General features: G+C 58.9%; 1 protein-coding gene across 2 annotated transcripts; it reads right to left on the bottom strand.

The window, feature by feature from the left end:
• Window positions 1-3,754: 3,754 nt before the first annotated feature.
• RPS6KA4 (ribosomal protein S6 kinase A4) lies at window positions 3,755-14,573 on the bottom strand. Of its 2 annotated transcripts, none has more exons than XM_027581120.2 (17): window positions 14,389-14,573; window positions 14,210-14,281; window positions 13,288-13,506; window positions 13,079-13,194; window positions 12,407-12,514; window positions 12,095-12,175; window positions 11,905-12,008; window positions 11,658-11,808; window positions 9,197-9,361; window positions 7,205-7,336; window positions 6,923-7,056; window positions 6,734-6,827; window positions 6,078-6,251; window positions 5,804-5,998; window positions 5,262-5,421; window positions 4,898-5,061; window positions 3,755-4,633 (listed from the first exon to the last, which is right to left on the bottom strand). In XM_027581120.2, the coding sequence occupies exons 1-17, from the start codon at window positions 14,441-14,443 to the stop codon at window positions 4,439-4,441; spliced, it is 2,319 nt and encodes a 772-aa protein (XP_027436921.1). In that variant the 5' UTR covers window positions 14,444-14,573; the 3' UTR covers window positions 3,755-4,438. The 2 variants fall into 2 exon arrangements, with proteins under 2 accessions (XP_027436921.1, XP_027436922.1); XM_027581121.2 differs by having other exon boundaries at window positions 14,256-14,281; window positions 14,389-14,502.
• Between the last annotated feature and the right edge of the window lie 1,140 nt (window positions 14,574-15,713).

The following is a 15,713-nucleotide window of genomic DNA, read 5'->3' as shown; positions in this document are numbered from 1 at the left end:
AGACTAGTTATACCAGAGTTGCAAACCCAAATACCTAGAAAGACCAAGGAGATAAATGAGGGACAGAGCTGGTGTGAGCGATAGGGAGTGGTGGGGACTGTGGCAAACTAGAAAGCAGAGGCCCTCTCTGTGGTGGCAACAGGATTCTGCACTGGCTGGTCAGGCTGCACAGGAAGACTGCCCCGGGGAGCCCTTCCAGTTTTCAATAAAAGTCAAACTTCCAGACTTTCATATGCATTTTCTCATTTTAGAACACGTGCTACACCCCCCACCAGAAAAACAAGTCTCTACCTGTGCCTACAGGTTGCCAGTTTGCCATTCCTACTCCATTACTGTGGATTTTTTTTTTTTTTAGATTTTATTTATTTATTTGACAGAGAGAGAGACAGCGAGAGAGGGAACACAAGCAGGGGGAGTGGGAGAGGGAGAAGCAGTCTCCCCACTAAGCAGAGAGCCTGACTCAATCCGAGGACCCTGGGATCATGATCTGAACCGAAGGCAGACGCTTAACTGAATGAGCCACCCAGGTGCCCCTCTGTGGAATATTCTTATTGAAAACCCCAGGGAACATTAGGGAGGGGCAACTTGCCCAGAGTCAAACAGTGCTTGCACAGGGCACGGATGAAAAACTGGCACCCTGACTTCACTTGCAACGGTGGTTAGTTAACAGTGACTTGTGGGGAGGTGAATGCATAGGGGGCTGTCAGGCCCTCTCGGGGACATCAGGATATTAACAGAGCCAGGGGCACGAGCCTGCTCTCTGAGGCCCTTTTTTAAAAAAAGATTTATTGTTTTTGAAAGAGAGAGAGAGTGCCAGTGGGAGGGGCAGAGGCAGAGGGAGAGAGAATCTCAAGCAGACTCCATACTGAGCGCGGAGCCCGATGCGGGGCTCGATCTCACGACCCTGAGATCATGACCTGAGCTGAAACCAAGAGTCGGGTGCTTAATGGACTGAACCACCCAGATGCCCCTCTCTGAGGCCATTTTCCGAGTGGGATAGAGGCCCAGTGCAGAAGGATGAGCCCCCTCCACTCTACTGATTCCGCAACCACATAAGGCTGGCCTTGTCAGAGGCCAACATCAAGGTGTAGAAGCAGGCTGCCAGACGGCAGGTTCTGATCGCTTGCCTCTGGCCTCCCCACCTCCCCGCCTGTGGCCAGGCCCTCCCCGCCCATTCTGTTGGTTCACACCTGGCCCAGCCTACAACCCAAGTCACGGCTATCTCCCCTAATGTGTGTCAGGCCACACAGGGCAGAGGCGGGATTCAGCTCAAGGATGGCTCATTGCCCTGAGCCCCAGCCCTTTCCTCCCCCAACAGGCTTCCCCTCCGAGGCCCATCCTCTGAGCCCCAGTTCCTTCACCCACGAAATGAAGCCAAGAAGACCTCTTTCTTAGGGTGAGTTACATAGGATAAAAGGGTGAGGAGACTGAAGATGAGAGACTTTTAGCCATCAAATTAGCAAAGGTTTTTAAATGACAATGTTCAGGGCATAGAATGAAATGGGACATTTTCATATCCTGCTTCTGAGACTATATGCCAGTACAATATTTATGAAAGGTTATTTGAAAGTATATTTCAAAATGTATATCAAAGCATGCCCGGCAAACCTATAGAGACGGGACTCAGATGAGTGGTTGCTTTGGGCTGGAGAGTTGAGGGGCAATGGGGCATGACTGCCAATGGGTAGAGTTTCCCATGGAGGTGAAAAGTGTTCTAAAATTAGACCACAGTCATGGCTGCACAACTCTAAAATACTAAAAATCACTGAATTGTACTTTAAATGGGCTCTTAAATAATACATTATATGAGTCTTATCTCAATAGAGCTACTTTTAAATGCACAGATTTGTGTACAAACCTGTTTGTCTCAGCATCATTTATGATAGAAACAAAGTTTTCAACAACCAAAACATCCAGCATTGGGGTAAAATTAAAGCCTGTCTTGGGGCGCCTGGGTGGCTCAGTCCGTTAAGCAGTTGCCTTCGGCTCAGGTCATGATCCTGGGGCCCTGGGATCGAGCCCCACATCTGGCTCCCTGCTCAGCGGAAAGCCTGCTTCTCCCTCTCCATCTGCCTGCCACTCTGCCTACTTGTGCTCTCTCTCTCTCTCTCTGTCAAGTAAATAAATAAAATCTTAAAAAAAAAAAATTAAAGCCCGTCTTTACAGTGGAACTCCTGGGGTTGAAGGAATTCTGGAATCAGCCCACTGGGGTCAAATGCACTTTTAGCTGAGTGACCTCGAGCAAGGTGCTGAGGCTCACCTTTCTCATCTCTGAAATGAAGATGATGCTTTTCTCATAAACTAGTTGTGAGGAGTCAGGGAGCTAATTCACGTCGAGTACTCAGGCCTGTCCCTGCGCATCAGAAGACCTCAGTAAATCTCAGTAAATCCTTCATGACTGAATGACCACAATGTCACATCTGTTCATTCACCAGTTCATCTTAACAGTCATGTGACCCCCTTTAAAAACGATAAAATGGGGAAGCCTGAGGCTGTTTGGTGAGCTGCTCACGCCACAGTCAGTAACACAGGACTCAGAATTCCAGATGCTTTCCCCTTCTCCTCGTCTCCTGGGGACCTGCTCCTAGGCCCTTCCATCCTCTCTCACACCTTCAGGATGGGACACAGCTGGATGTCCCCCACGGGACCCCACCTGCCCCTGGGGCCTGCCTGCCTTTGCCCGGACTTCAGCATCTCTAGGTTCATGTCTTCCGGGTACCTCCCCCCCACCCCCCCACCCCCGTAAGAGGCAAACCTCAAGATGGGAAGGTCCACCATGAGATACCCCCACGGGGTAATGTGGGAAGAGAAGGCCTGGAGACAGACACCTAGAGTGGTACTATCCAGGCAACCCTGGGGTAGGGTTCTCTGCACTGTACAAATAGCTCTGACCCGGGTGCCCACAAAGATGCTGGGGCCACAGTGGCCCTGTGGCCCCAACTACCTAGCTGGGATCGCAGAGCAGGGGGAGTCTCACGGTCTGCTGGAGCGGGGCCACACTGATGACTCTGAGCAGCACGAATATGGGCGGCTCCCCTCACTCGGTCCCTCACAGACAGGCACCAAGCTGTGCCCAACTGACCTCTCTCTAAGGGCCCAGCCCTCCTCCTCTTCACCAGATGAGCTTCCAGAGAGGAGGCCGTGATCCAGAGCTAAAGCATCCCTGGACACAGTGATTGGGCCACCGTGGACACATGACCTAAGTGCATCCAATCAGAGTACATCTTGGCATTTCCCTCGGGAATGCCTACAACAAAGACTCTTTATCACCCTATTTCAGTCCGTAGCCCCTGGAGCACTCCGCACTCACCCTGGGGTCAAAGGGAAAATCCTCCAGGCTGCAACACCAAGAAAACAGAATAAAAAATTCAGACTGAAAAACTGGGTCCTGATCCTGTGTTTGTGTACAGATCAGGCCTTGCCTGGGTCTCCCCCTGCAAAGTATAGTTATAAGAGCCTAAAAATCCCACTCTGCTGAAGTTTAGGTTCTATTACTTACAACCAAGAGAATTCTAAAGGATACGTGGCAGAGCTGTCCGAATACACAGCCAGGATGATTGTTTGGCCCCCCTGCTGCTCAGGCCAAAAGTCAAGGACAAAGGGTATGGTCTGACCCAGAAGGGTATGCCCTGCTCCTCTCTGAGGCCCCAGGCCCCCTCGGCTGAGAATTTGCCCCAAGCCCTCTGCCCCGCCCCTCCCTCCCCCCCCCCCCCCCCCCCCCCCGCCGTCCTCACACACACAGATGACGCACACAGCACTGGATGGACTTTTATTTTAAAGTCAAAGGCACAGCCTGGCTGGGCTGAGGCAGTGACTGTGGATGCCCAGCCCAGACCCTCAAGGCCCTGCCCCCAGCCAGAGGCAGCTGTGCCAAGGGGGGTTGGGGGGGGGGAGAAGGGGCCTCCCCCTTTAGGGTTCGCCTACTTCCTTCCTTCACCCCAACAGGGGAGAAGCAGGTGACATAAAGTGAGGCAGAAACGCTTCCGGGGCCTCTCCTTGAACCCCCCCCCAACACAGGTCTTTGGTGGACGTAATTGCACAGACAGTCCATAAAGTGACAGCTAGAGGGGCGCCCCCTCCCAAGAGCAGGGCCTCAGGGGAGGGCAGGGGAGAGGTCCCAGTTTCTCCCCGTGGCAACTCAGTGCGGAGAATCGAGAAACGGGGGAGGAGCCCTTCGGGTGGAGCAGCCCCCTGAGGGAGAAGTGCCTTCTGTCAGATGAGGCACAGTCTTGGCAGAGGCCCCTCCCTCCCTGCATCTCTAACTCTATCTGGTAAGACATAAAAAATTCTCTGCTTATAAAAATACTTCTGCTCTGTCTGGGAGTGGGGTGGGGGGGGAAGGGGAGGGAAGGGCAATCCCTGGGGATGGCGCGGGGCCAATACCGAGGCTCCCAGGTCACAGCCCCTATGGGGGAAGGAGGGGTCGCTGTGGCGGGGGCTAGGAGGGCGGCAGGGGGCCGTTGGCTCGTCTGGGGGCTCCCTTGGCGGCGGGGGCCCTGCCCGGGGCGGCGGGCGCGGGGGAGACGCGGCGGGAGGTGGCGGCGCTCCGCAGCTTCTGTTTCCGCCGCTTGGCCAGCGGCGCGTTCTCCACGCTCTTCAGGAAGAAGCCCTCGCGCTTGCCCCGGTTGAAGGCCTGGACGAAAGTAGGAGGTGAGGGCCCCACCACCACCGGCCGGGCCTCGACTTCCAGATCCTAGCTTTAACCCCATCCCGCATCTTCCCTCCCATCCCACTAGGTCAAGGCCAACAGGTCGTTGGCCTCCACACTCTCCAAAGGTCAGGGTGGCCACCGACCAGAGGCCAGGACTCAAGTCACCTCACCTTTATGGGCTCGGAGGGCGTCGCCTCCTGGAGGCCCCGCCTCCCCACCCCGCCTCCCACAGGCCCCGCCCCTCACCATGAAAGTGGCGTTGAGCCCCGAGCGCACAGCTGGCCCCGAGGACTCCAGCACGTCCGGTGTGCGGAGTGGGGGTGAGGAGCGGGCGCTGCCGTCCTGCAGCCATGAGCTGCCCCGCAGCCCCTCGAGCTTCAGACGCTTGGCGGGGTCCACCGTCAGGAGCCCTGGAGCCAGGGCAGGGAAGGGCTGAGGAGGGGCCGTGCGTGGAGGCTGCGCCCCAGAGAGATCCCAACAGCCCCACTCTCCTCCCTGACCAGTCCCCCAGACCAAACACCTAACCCACTGACGACCCCTGCCCCACCTTGACCCCATGGCCGCCCCCCTCTGTGACACCTCCTACCCCCCCCACCCCCCCACTCCGCACCTCGGACCAGCTCCTTGGCTTCCTCAGACACGCCCTGCCAGGCCTCCCCGTCAAGAGAGAAGCGCCCCTCGCGGATCTTGCACATGATCTCTGCCGCCTGGCTCTGCCCACCCTGGCCTGAGGCCCCCTGGAAGGGGACCTGCCCCGACAGCATCATGTACTGGGGAGGCGGGGGGGGGGGGGGGGGGGGGGGGAGGCGGGTAGTGAGACCGGTCCGGGCCGCAGGGCCAAGACAGGCCAGGAGGCTGACTTAGCCCACCCACAGAACCGTTCACCCTCTCCACGAGGCTACCTCCTAAGGCCCAAGCGTGATGATGTTGACCTCCAACCCCTAATACTCGGGGGCCCTGACCCCAGCACCTGGGCAACCCTGCCTCTGTATTAGGACTACCTCTAAACCCAGCCTCAGAGCAAACTCTGCCACCCCCACCAAGATAACCCCTGTCCTCTGCCTCGGGGGCGTCCCTGCTGGCCCGCACCGGGGAACCCTCTGGCCCCAGGCCGGAGGCACCCCGAGCCGTCCCGGGGACCCCGTCTCATACCAGAATGACACCGAGGCTCCAGAGGTCGCAGGACTCGTCGTAGCCCTGCTGCGCCAACAGCTCGGGAGCTGCATACTGCAGCGTGAAGCAGGGCGTCTGCATGGGCCCCGCGGGGCTCTGCGGGCGCAGCCGCGCGAACCCAAAGTCGATGATCTTCACGGGGGCTCCGGGCGTGTCATCGGCGTACAGAATGTTCTGTGAGGACGGCGGGGCGCCGTCAGAGACTAGCCCTCCGCGCCTCAGCCCTCCCCGGCTGCCCAAGCCACACGCCCACCTCTGGCTTGAGGTCCCGATGCACCACGCCCGCCTCCTCGTGCATGAAGCTCACTGCCGACACGAGGCTGCGCAGGATCTGGCTTGCTTCGGACTCGCTGAAGTGCCGCTTCTTGCGGATGTGCTCCAGCAGCTCCCCGCCCTGCAGCAGCTCCAGGACCAGGTACGTGTGCAGCTGCGGGGCGGAGCGGCAGGCCTAGGTCACCACCTGGGTCAAGGTGCGACCTACTTACCGACCCCACTGCAATCCACACCGGGCCCCACCCACTGACCAGGCCCCGCCCCTAGCCCCAGTCCCTGCCTCTATTCGAGCCCGGAACTCAAGACCACCCGAAAACCACCCTTAGGCCCCACGTCCTTCTGGGCCTCTGCCCCTTTGCCACCTTAAATCCCAGTCCCCTCCACGTCTTCCTCAAATTCTGTTCCCTTGGCCATCCTCAGCTCCGCCTTCCGATCCTCCTGCCCTACTCCGCTCAAATCCCACCTCTCTGGCCCGCCACATCCCTCAGCGCCCCCACCCACCCAGTCCTCAGGCCCCTCCTCCTGCCCGCCTCCCCGCCCACCACACCCCCATCCCCCACCCCACCCCAGCCCCACTGCCCTCCAAGAGCAGCCTCCTGAGTCCCTGAGTTGTGCCGCAGCCCAAGAAAGGGTCACCTGGTCGTGATGCACGTCATGCAACTTCACCACGTTTGGGTGCAACTGGCAAAGCCGTAGGGCAGCCACTTCTCGTTGCGTGTTCGCCTCCAGCCTGGGGGCAAGGCAGGCGCGGTCAGCTGGGCCGACCTCCGGCCCCGCCTCCCGGAGCCGGCTTCGCCCGGCCCCGCCCAGCCCAGGCCCACCCACCTGCGGCTGAGGATCTTGACCGCGAACTCCTGGCCACTCTGGCGCTGGCGACAGCGGCGACACACGGAGAAGCTGCCCTGGCCAAGCGCGGGCTCCCGCAGGTCCAGCTCGTACTGCTGGAAGAAAGGCGAGTCCTGGCGGCGAAGGGGGCGCGTCAGAGATCCTACCAGGGAGCCCCTCCAAACCTCACCAGGGTCACACCGTGGGCGCCTGCTGAAGCCAGGTCTGGAATCCGCGAGCCCAGACACCCCAGAATCAACTCCCCACCCGGGCCCCACCCACCTGCATCATGGCGCTCCTGGCCACCGCTGCCCGGCCGGGCCGGTCTCCAGCGCCAGATGCTTCGAGCACGTCGGTCATCATCACCGCGTTGTTATGGTCAAACAGGATGGAGGGCGCCACGAAGGAGTATCCCTGCAGGGTGGAGGGGGGTGGAAGGGGCTTATGGGCATAGGGGCTGCAGGTGCATATGGAGTCCCTGCAGGTGCATATGGAGTGAGTCCCTGGAAGGCCCAGGCCCAGTGAGGGGCAGGGCTCAGAGCAAGACCCTGGACCAGAGTGGGTGGGGGAGGACATTGCTTTGGTACGCTGGTGCACACAGGTGTGTGGACATTTCATTCCACCTTGTTCTATGATCACTTGGGTTCATGTCCCCACCCCAGTCTGTGACTCCACCGTTCTCATCACAGTAACCCCCCCACCCTGAGTGCGAAGGGCATCATTTAGCACAGTGCAGTGACCCAGAAAATGATGGACCCAAGGCATGAAAGGGCCATGGCCTGGCATCACACACACTTAGCTTATGAGAATTCAAATCCACCCACTGAATACAAAAAGTCTTTATGCCTTCATCTCAAACCAAACATTGGCCCCCTCTGCAAGGGGGGGCTACTGAGGAAATACAAAGAGGCAATTCAAGGGATTCTTAAGGGTAAGTTTAGCAACAAATTGTTTTCTCCTAAAAACACATCCCCACTGTGCACAAGAACGCAGACTCCACACTTGTCTGTTAGGTTCACTGATCCATCCCCGGGGCCCAGATCAGTGCCTGGCACATTGTAGGCACTCAATACATATTCTTGAATCATTAAATGAATGACTGAGGGGCGCCTGGGTAGCTCAGTCAGTTGGGAGTACAATTTTTGGTTTCAGCTCAGGTCATGATCTCAGGGTGGTGGGATCCAGCCCTACATTAGGCTCCACGGTCAGCATGGAGTCTGCTTTAGACTCCCTCCCTCTGCCTCTGCCCCTCCCCCGCCCACTCTCTCACTCTCTAAAATAAATTAATAAATAGGTGGAGGGCTGTTCCAACACAGCCGTCACTTGGGAGAGCCTCACAGGGTGGCTGAGCCATCTACACTTGCTATTGGCCTGTTCTTATTTCATATTTATGGACCATGTCCTACAGGCCAGGCCCCACACTGGGCAAAGGGACACAGAAATTAAACATAGTCCCTGTCTTCTGGGTGCTTCCAGACCAGGGGAGGCAGTCCCAGTAAGGCAGTTAGGATACAACCTGACATGGTGCTTAGAAGGAGGTGCCATCTCCAGAGGACCAGTGCACAAGGAGAGGGCAACCCAGGACCAGAGCGGCGGGGAGGAATTCATACAGGAGCAGCATCGCACAAGGAGGTTCACTTGAAAGGTGAGTGCGAGTGCCAGGTGGGCAGCTATGGGGAAGGTCCTCCAGGTGGAGGGAATTGCATGTGCAAAGGCACAGACGTGTGCTCTGGAACCTCTGAGCAGTTCGTAGGTGCCAGAGCACCAAGTGGCACAACAGTGAGCACTGAGGCTAGGGCACTGAGCAAGGACCACATCACGCAGGGCCTTGAATGCCGAGCAAAGGAGTTTGACCTTGCCATCAGGACTAAGCTTCTAAAACTGAGTGGAGGGGGCCTGTGCTTCCACACATGTGATATGGTTTGCCAAGGGACATGCAAAGCCACGATGTAAACATGGCATCTCTTTCTAGTTGTCCACTTAAGCAACTGGATACTTAAAACAGTATCTTTACGTTACAGTAGATATATGGAGTAGAAGGGAAGTTATCATGAAATTTAAAGATAAACCATGTAATTCAAAGATGAGTCCTGCCGTGGTAGTCTGTATGACTGACAACTCCAGGTACCCCACCAGTGGACAGGGTCTGGGGGGGATGCTGAGTCCTGATCAGAACACAGGGCCTATGCAGGGCCATGAGTCAGCCCCGGTCTAGGGTGGCAGCAGCATCATCCTGTCTCCATGGCATCTGCAGTTCGGTGAGCTCTCACTCACCTGGAAGATGCGAGGGTCCCCAGGCGGGGGGCTGCCAGGGGGTGAGTAGACAGGCTCCAGCCGAGTAAATTCTTCTGCAAAGTTGCCCACGTCCAGCTCCGAGCGGATCTGGGGTCGGAATGGGGCTGGAATTTTCCTGGCAGCCAGAGCAGCCCAATCCAGACCCTGGAGAAACAAATGAGAGACTGGGGGTGAAGGGTAGGAAGTGAAAACCCCTGTCCCCTCAGGCCACCTGACTGGGCAGCTCCTCCTCAGTGAGGCAAGAGTCTCTCTGGCATTTGGCTGGAAAGCTGTTCTCCCTGCCTCCCTGGCTTCTGTTTTTCTCCCTTTGATAAGAGAATCCCTATTTCCCTTAGAGAATCAGCTCTCCACCACACTCAGTCAATTCTGGGACTTTTGTTAGCATTGGCATGCAAAACAAATCTCTTTCTCCAACCGGACTTAAACCTGGAAGGACATGGGCCTGGAACTGCTGGGGACCCCCTCGGGGTCTAATGGTGAAGTTCCCGTGGAGAACACCCAAGAGAAAAAGAAAGAAATTCTTAAAAACATAAATCCAACACCTGGATGCAGCCTTGCCTGAGGTCAGACCACTCTTCCTTGGACTTTTCACATACAGGAACTAAAACATGCCTTTTTAAGTTTAAGCTGGGATGGCAGAGCCTGTTTGTTGCCTGCCCAACTTCCATATTCCCTGTCTTCCTTAGTACCATAGCCCCAGTGTTATTATAGGAAGCAATGTACACAACTAAAAGCCAGTATTTAACAAACGTCCTTGCACTTAGGGGTGACCCATAACCTGTAAGTAAAAATTGTGAGAATCCAGAGAAAGAACCTCAAGAGGAGGGTGAACAGTTGGCATGTGTCCATTTTGCCCTTCCCCTCCTTTCTCCTCCTGATTTCTGCCTAGATGACACCCTAAATGGCAAGCGCTCCAGCAGCCATTTTGGACCACGAGGCAACCCTGGGGCTGGAGGCCACATGCTAAGAATGGAGGAGAGTTGAAAAAAAAAAAAAAGAAGAAGAAAGGAGCTTGTATTCATGAAAACAACACAGCAGCCCTGGTCCGCCAACCTTTTATATGAGAACAGAAATAAAAAAATAAACCTCTATCTTGTCTAGACCACTGTTCACTCCGCTCTCTCTTCTTAGCAGCCAATCTCTCTACTCCAAGGATATCACCATTTTGAGTAGGACTTTTTGTCACTTGCAGCCAAGAGGCCTGATTTGGACTCAAAGGCCCCGGGTCTGGTACCAGGACCTCAGCATTGCTATCACCAAAGGGGCTGTCTTGAGAGCAGGGGGATTGCAGGGAACACCCCTTCTGAGCATCAGGCCTCGAAGACCTTAGGGCTTCTCCAGTATGACTGCCGGTCAACCGGCTCCCAGAACCCAGGGCCCCGCATGCACTCAGGGTGGGCTTGCAGAATCTGCCTAAGGAAACGGACACTGCCCAGCCCCTTCCCCCACAAAGGGACAACTTCACCACAAAGACGTAGATTCCTGTCTCAGAAAGCATCTCCAAGGGACTGTGGTGGAAAGATTGGAGATACCACTCATGGCAAGAGTAACGGAGTGCCTGGCCCACAATAAGTGCCCATAAATGGGCATTTCTGTGACGATGTCAGACAAGTGGCTAATCTGATGCCCACAAGTAAACAGAACACAGCAGTGAAGCACACAGGCTTCAAATCATCCAGACCTGGACTTGGATCTGAGCCCCATCACTTCCTGGCTGGGTGACCTTGGGCAAATGACTTAACCTCTCTGAACTTCAGTTTCCCCATCTGGAAAGATGGGGATCATCAGAATGCTTTTGCAGATTACATGAAAGAATGCAAGCAAAGAGCCAACACACAGCAGGCGTTCACTGTTACAGGGTCCCGCTAGGGAACGACACTGGCCATGCACAGTGCCCGAGCCAGCGAGCTCTCACAAGGAAACAGAATTCACCTTGCACCGCACTCTAATATGTGCATGCTCTTAACAAGTGAACAAAACCCAAGCGACCGACCAACTGTCCATCTGAATGACAGGCACACAGAGTGCTGGACCAAAGAACAAAATGCCTGGGTGGGTGCGCAGAGCCCTAAGTGTGACTTTTAGTACTGACGTGAGCCAACAGGAGACCTGCAACCTATCCCCAGCTCTACACCATTTCCTGTGCCATCCAGAGCAGGTCGCCTCCCTTCTCTGAACCTGTCCAGTGAAAGGACGAACGAAGGCATTCTCAAGTCCCTGCCAGCCCTGACAGCCAATGAACCTACAATTCTTTCCCCCAGGAACACTCCTTCCAAGTTGCACCAGAGATGGAGAAAACAAACCCGCTTTATCTGGTGGTTTTTCTAAGTCAGGTGAAATCAGCTAGTCTCAGATCATCCCTCCAGGGTCCCCCAACCCAGAGCAGCGGCCCGGTCTGGGTAGCGTGCAGAGAGCTGTGGGGGCGAGTCAGGAGCCTCACCTGGAAGAAGGGGTGGTTCTTGACTTCCTGCGCACCCTGGGGCCCCGCGCCCAGCCGCTTCTTGGGGTCCTTGCAAAGTAGCCGCCGCAGCAGGTCCTGTGCCACGGGCCCGATCCGGGGGGGGAAGGGAGGGGAGCACTTCAGGATCCGTCTGGGAGGATTGGGGGGGCGTCAGGGGCAGCGAGCCCCCTCCCCAACCCTGCCCAGGCCCCTCCCCACCACCCCCTTCTCGTCCAGCCCCGCTCACCGGGACACCTCTGCCTGCGTGTTCCTCTCGCCCTCCAGTGTGAAGGGCGAGGCCCCGGTCAGCAGCTCAAAGAGCAGGATGCCCAGGCTCCACCAGTCCACCGCCTGCGGGGGCAGAGCCAGGGTGAGGGCCTGTGGCCACCCCCGCCTCACCCCACCGCCACTCCCCATCCACTCCCCGGCAAACCCACCTTGCCATGCCCCGACTTGCTGCGGATAATTTCGGGGGCCATGTACTCGATAGTGCCACAGAAGGAGAAGGTTCGTTCTTTCTGGGAGGGCAAGAAGACCCATTTGGATGCCCAGCAATCCCCAAGGCTCAGAGTGGGACTCGCTGGACTTGTGAGGGTTGGAGCAGAGGGGCAGCGCCTCCTGAAGGCAGGGCCCAGACCTGTTTTCCTCTGCGCGGCCACAAACGCAGAGCCAGGCACAGAGCAGGAGACAGGAAAGCGGAGGCTTGCATGGGGGTGCAGCAGGAGGAAGGGAGAGTGCCCCTCGCTCACCTCCTCCGTCAGGAACTCCTTGCTGAGCCCGAAGTCTGTGAGGACGATGTGGCCCTCGGAGTCAAGCAGCACGTTCTCCAGCTTCAGATCTCGGTAGATGATACCCAGCTGGTGGGAGCAACACCAGTGCTGAGGCTTCCTCCCCGACACCCCTGCCTCCTACGGCTGGTGCCCAGGGACCAAGACCCAGCTCGGGATAAGGGGAGCCCCCTAGAGACGGGGGCTCTGGTGCAGGAGTGGGCCCAGGCACCGGGCCATCAGATGGGAAAAGACATTTCCAGTGTAAAAGCAAGGAAGGACACCACTGGAACAGGCCCCAAGGCCCCAGAGGGAAGGAGAGCCTGTGTGAAGAGCCCCATTGCAAGAAGGCCTTGGGAGCCAAGGCATGAGGTCTCCATTTGAGGAAGTGCTGTGAGCGTGGCCCTGGGAGGCAGCCCCGAGTTCCCTGTTGGAGGAAAGCCCCTTTGAGGAGGTGCCACAGGGGAGCGGGGCGGTGGGGCGGGGGGGGGTGGGTGGATAGACCCCTCCCCAGACAGCACTAAGGCCTTCCTTCCAGATGCATCCAGGCCCGGCCCCCACCAAGACCACCCAAGAGAGAGCGCTTCAAGGCTGCCATGTCTGGAGGCCCCTCAGTGCCCGTGGCAAGAGCCCGGAGGCCGGGTCCTCACCCACCTTGTGCAGGTGCTCCAGGGCCAGCACGATCTCGCCCCCATACACGCGCACCTCGGCCTCTTTGAAGTGCTGGCGCTGGTAGAGGTGGGTGAACATCTCGCCTCCACTCACATAGTCTGGGGGGTGGAATGGAGGTTGGGACGCAATGCCGACCGAGCGGCCCCACCTGCCTCTGTGGCCCCCCAAGGTCGGTAGGTGCCCACCCTTACCCAGGATGAGGTGCAGCTTGGCGTCCGTCTGGAAGGCGTAGTGCAGCGTAACCAGGAAGGGTGCCTGGCGCACCAGCTCCAGCACGGAGCGCTCGGTGCGTGTGTGTTCCTGCGTCTTGGCGCGCTGCACCAGGGCTGCCTTACGCAGCACCTTCATGGCATACAGCTTCCCTGCATCGTGCCCGACTGCTTTCCGCACCAGGAACACCTTCCCGTAGGCTGTGGGAACAGTGAGCGAGCGGAGGGGTAGACCGTGAGCGGAAGGGTGGTGCAGACTAGTGGGGGCGGGGGTGGGGGCGATGCCAACCCAGAGGGTGTGCACATTGGGGGAAGGAGCTGGAGTGAGAGGCAAGGGTGCAAAAGGCTGACAGAGCCTTCTCAGGAAAAGGTGTACACAGCCCCGGAGGGTCCACAAAAGCGGGGAGGAGATGTGCAAACCAGGCTGGAAGACGTGCAACTCCTGGAGGCTTGCCGTGCAGGGTGGGGGCAGAACATGGGCAGAGCTGGGGCAGATCAGACAGATGCCGGGGGATGCAAAGTGGCCGGGGGAGGGATGTGCAAACCCAGGCCGGGGACCTTGCAAAGCTGGGAGTGAGCAAAGCAGGAGACCAGGCTCCCATATCGCACGGGGGAGGAGGTGTGCAAATCCCTCGCGAGGGCTGCAAGCCCTGGAGGGTGTTGGCAAATCCCGGAGGACCTTACAGGGAGGAGCAACAGAATGTGGAGCAGTGCTAGGAGTAGGCATGTCCCTGGGAGTGGGCATGCAAACCCTGGCAGGGCAGGGCGGGGCAGGCAAGGCGGGCCCTGCCGGGAAAGGGTGGGGGGCATTGCCGGAGGCCTGGCCCAGGCCCAGGCGGGTGCGCCGCCGGGAGGCCCAGGGCACCAGGCTCGGGACACCTGCCCCGGGGGTGGGGGTCCTCACCTCCCGTGCCCAGCACCTTGAGCAGCTCGAAGTTCTCGACGCTCACCTTCTCCTCGTGCCCGGTCAGGTTGGCTGTGGGCACAGGAGGCGAATGAGCCCGGCCAGTGCATGCCCCCCTCCCAGCCCAGCCCCGGCAGCCCTCATCCGGCCCCGCGCCCCCTGGCCGCCCCCCGCCCCACCTTCGGTGATCCGCAGCTCCACGGCGCAGCCCTCGTCCTCGTCCTCGTCCCCCATGGCGTGCGGGTCGCCGGGGGCCCGCGCGGCTCTGCTCCCGGGCGGCGCCGGTTACATGGCGGCTCCGGCCGGGGCGGGCGCTTCCTGGTGCCGCCTCCGGGGGCCGAGGCGGGCGCCGGCACCGCCTCCCGCTCCCCGCCCCGCGCGGCCTGAGTCAGGCGGCTGGAACGTGACAGCGCCGGGCGGCGGGTGGGCGCGTGGGGGCGGCCCGGCTCCCTCCGGCGCGCGGGGCCGGCGGCAGGGCTGTGCGCTCCGGGACCCCGTGCGACCCTCCCGGGGACCTGGGAACACCCTTTGGGAGCCGCATCTGGGGTCCGGGGAGAACCTGGAGCCTCTACTGGGTGGGCACTCCCCAGCCAGGTGTCTGCCCGGGTGCCCGCTGAAGCCAGCGAGGATGAGACACGGGAGCCCGCGCCCCAAGGGGCCTGGGGGAGGGGCCACCCAGGCGCTTTGGAGCCGCCCCCTCCAGGGTGCCGGGGCCCGAAGGGCAGCCGCATCTCTGTCCAATTCTTAGCCGCCAGCCAAAGGGAGGGATTTCATAGAGATCTCTATTCACTCACTCAGTTTTGATCACTCCTTGAGCAGGACAAAGAGGGGGAGGAGATATGTAGGTTCCCTTGACAGCCTGAAGCCTCAGGGCTCCCCTTGTCCAGGTGCTGCCCTGGAGGCCTCCGCCCAGCACCTCTCACTCAAGTGTGGACTTGCCTTCTCAGGGGAGGGCCTGGGGGCTCCGGGGCCCTGACGACCCTGTCTCTGGGCGGGGCCTGCCCAGGGAGCACCTGCCGCGGGCGCTGGGAGGGTACTGGAGCCAAGCCCAACTCTGACAGGAGGCGTGGCTGATTTCCTGTCCAAATCTCTTTAGAGTGGACCTGTGGAAGCACGGCAGCCCCCAGCCACCCTTCGCAGCCCACCCAGTGCCACACACCCCTCACATGGTTCTGTCCCGACGTCCCCAAGCCCAGCACAGAGCCCAAAGTAACCTCAAAAAAGTAACCTCAGAGCCACACAGGGGGCCTCCTCTCACGGTCCAGCCCAGGGCCCCTGGCTGGCCTGTGCTCCAGAGCCTCCCTGACGACTGACAGGAGCCACCAACAGAGTAGGGTGGCCATCAGAGCCCCCAGGCTGAGGCCTATGGGAAGGGGCTTTCAGCTCCTCAGCCCTGCTTGAGGCCGGGGGTCCACTCCCACCTCACCACACTCTGAAGGTTGGGCTGAGAGAAGAGCAGAGCCGTCAGTTTATCCCCAAGGGGGGCTGTGGAAACCCCATGAGT

The sequence above is a fragment of the Zalophus californianus genome, chromosome 11 (genome assembly GCF_009762305.2).
Source record: "Zalophus californianus isolate mZalCal1 chromosome 11, mZalCal1.pri.v2, whole genome shotgun sequence".
In the NCBI taxonomy this organism is placed as follows: Eukaryota; Metazoa; Chordata; class Mammalia; order Carnivora; family Otariidae; genus Zalophus; species Zalophus californianus.
This window is presented reverse-complemented; position numbering and strand designations above follow the sequence as displayed.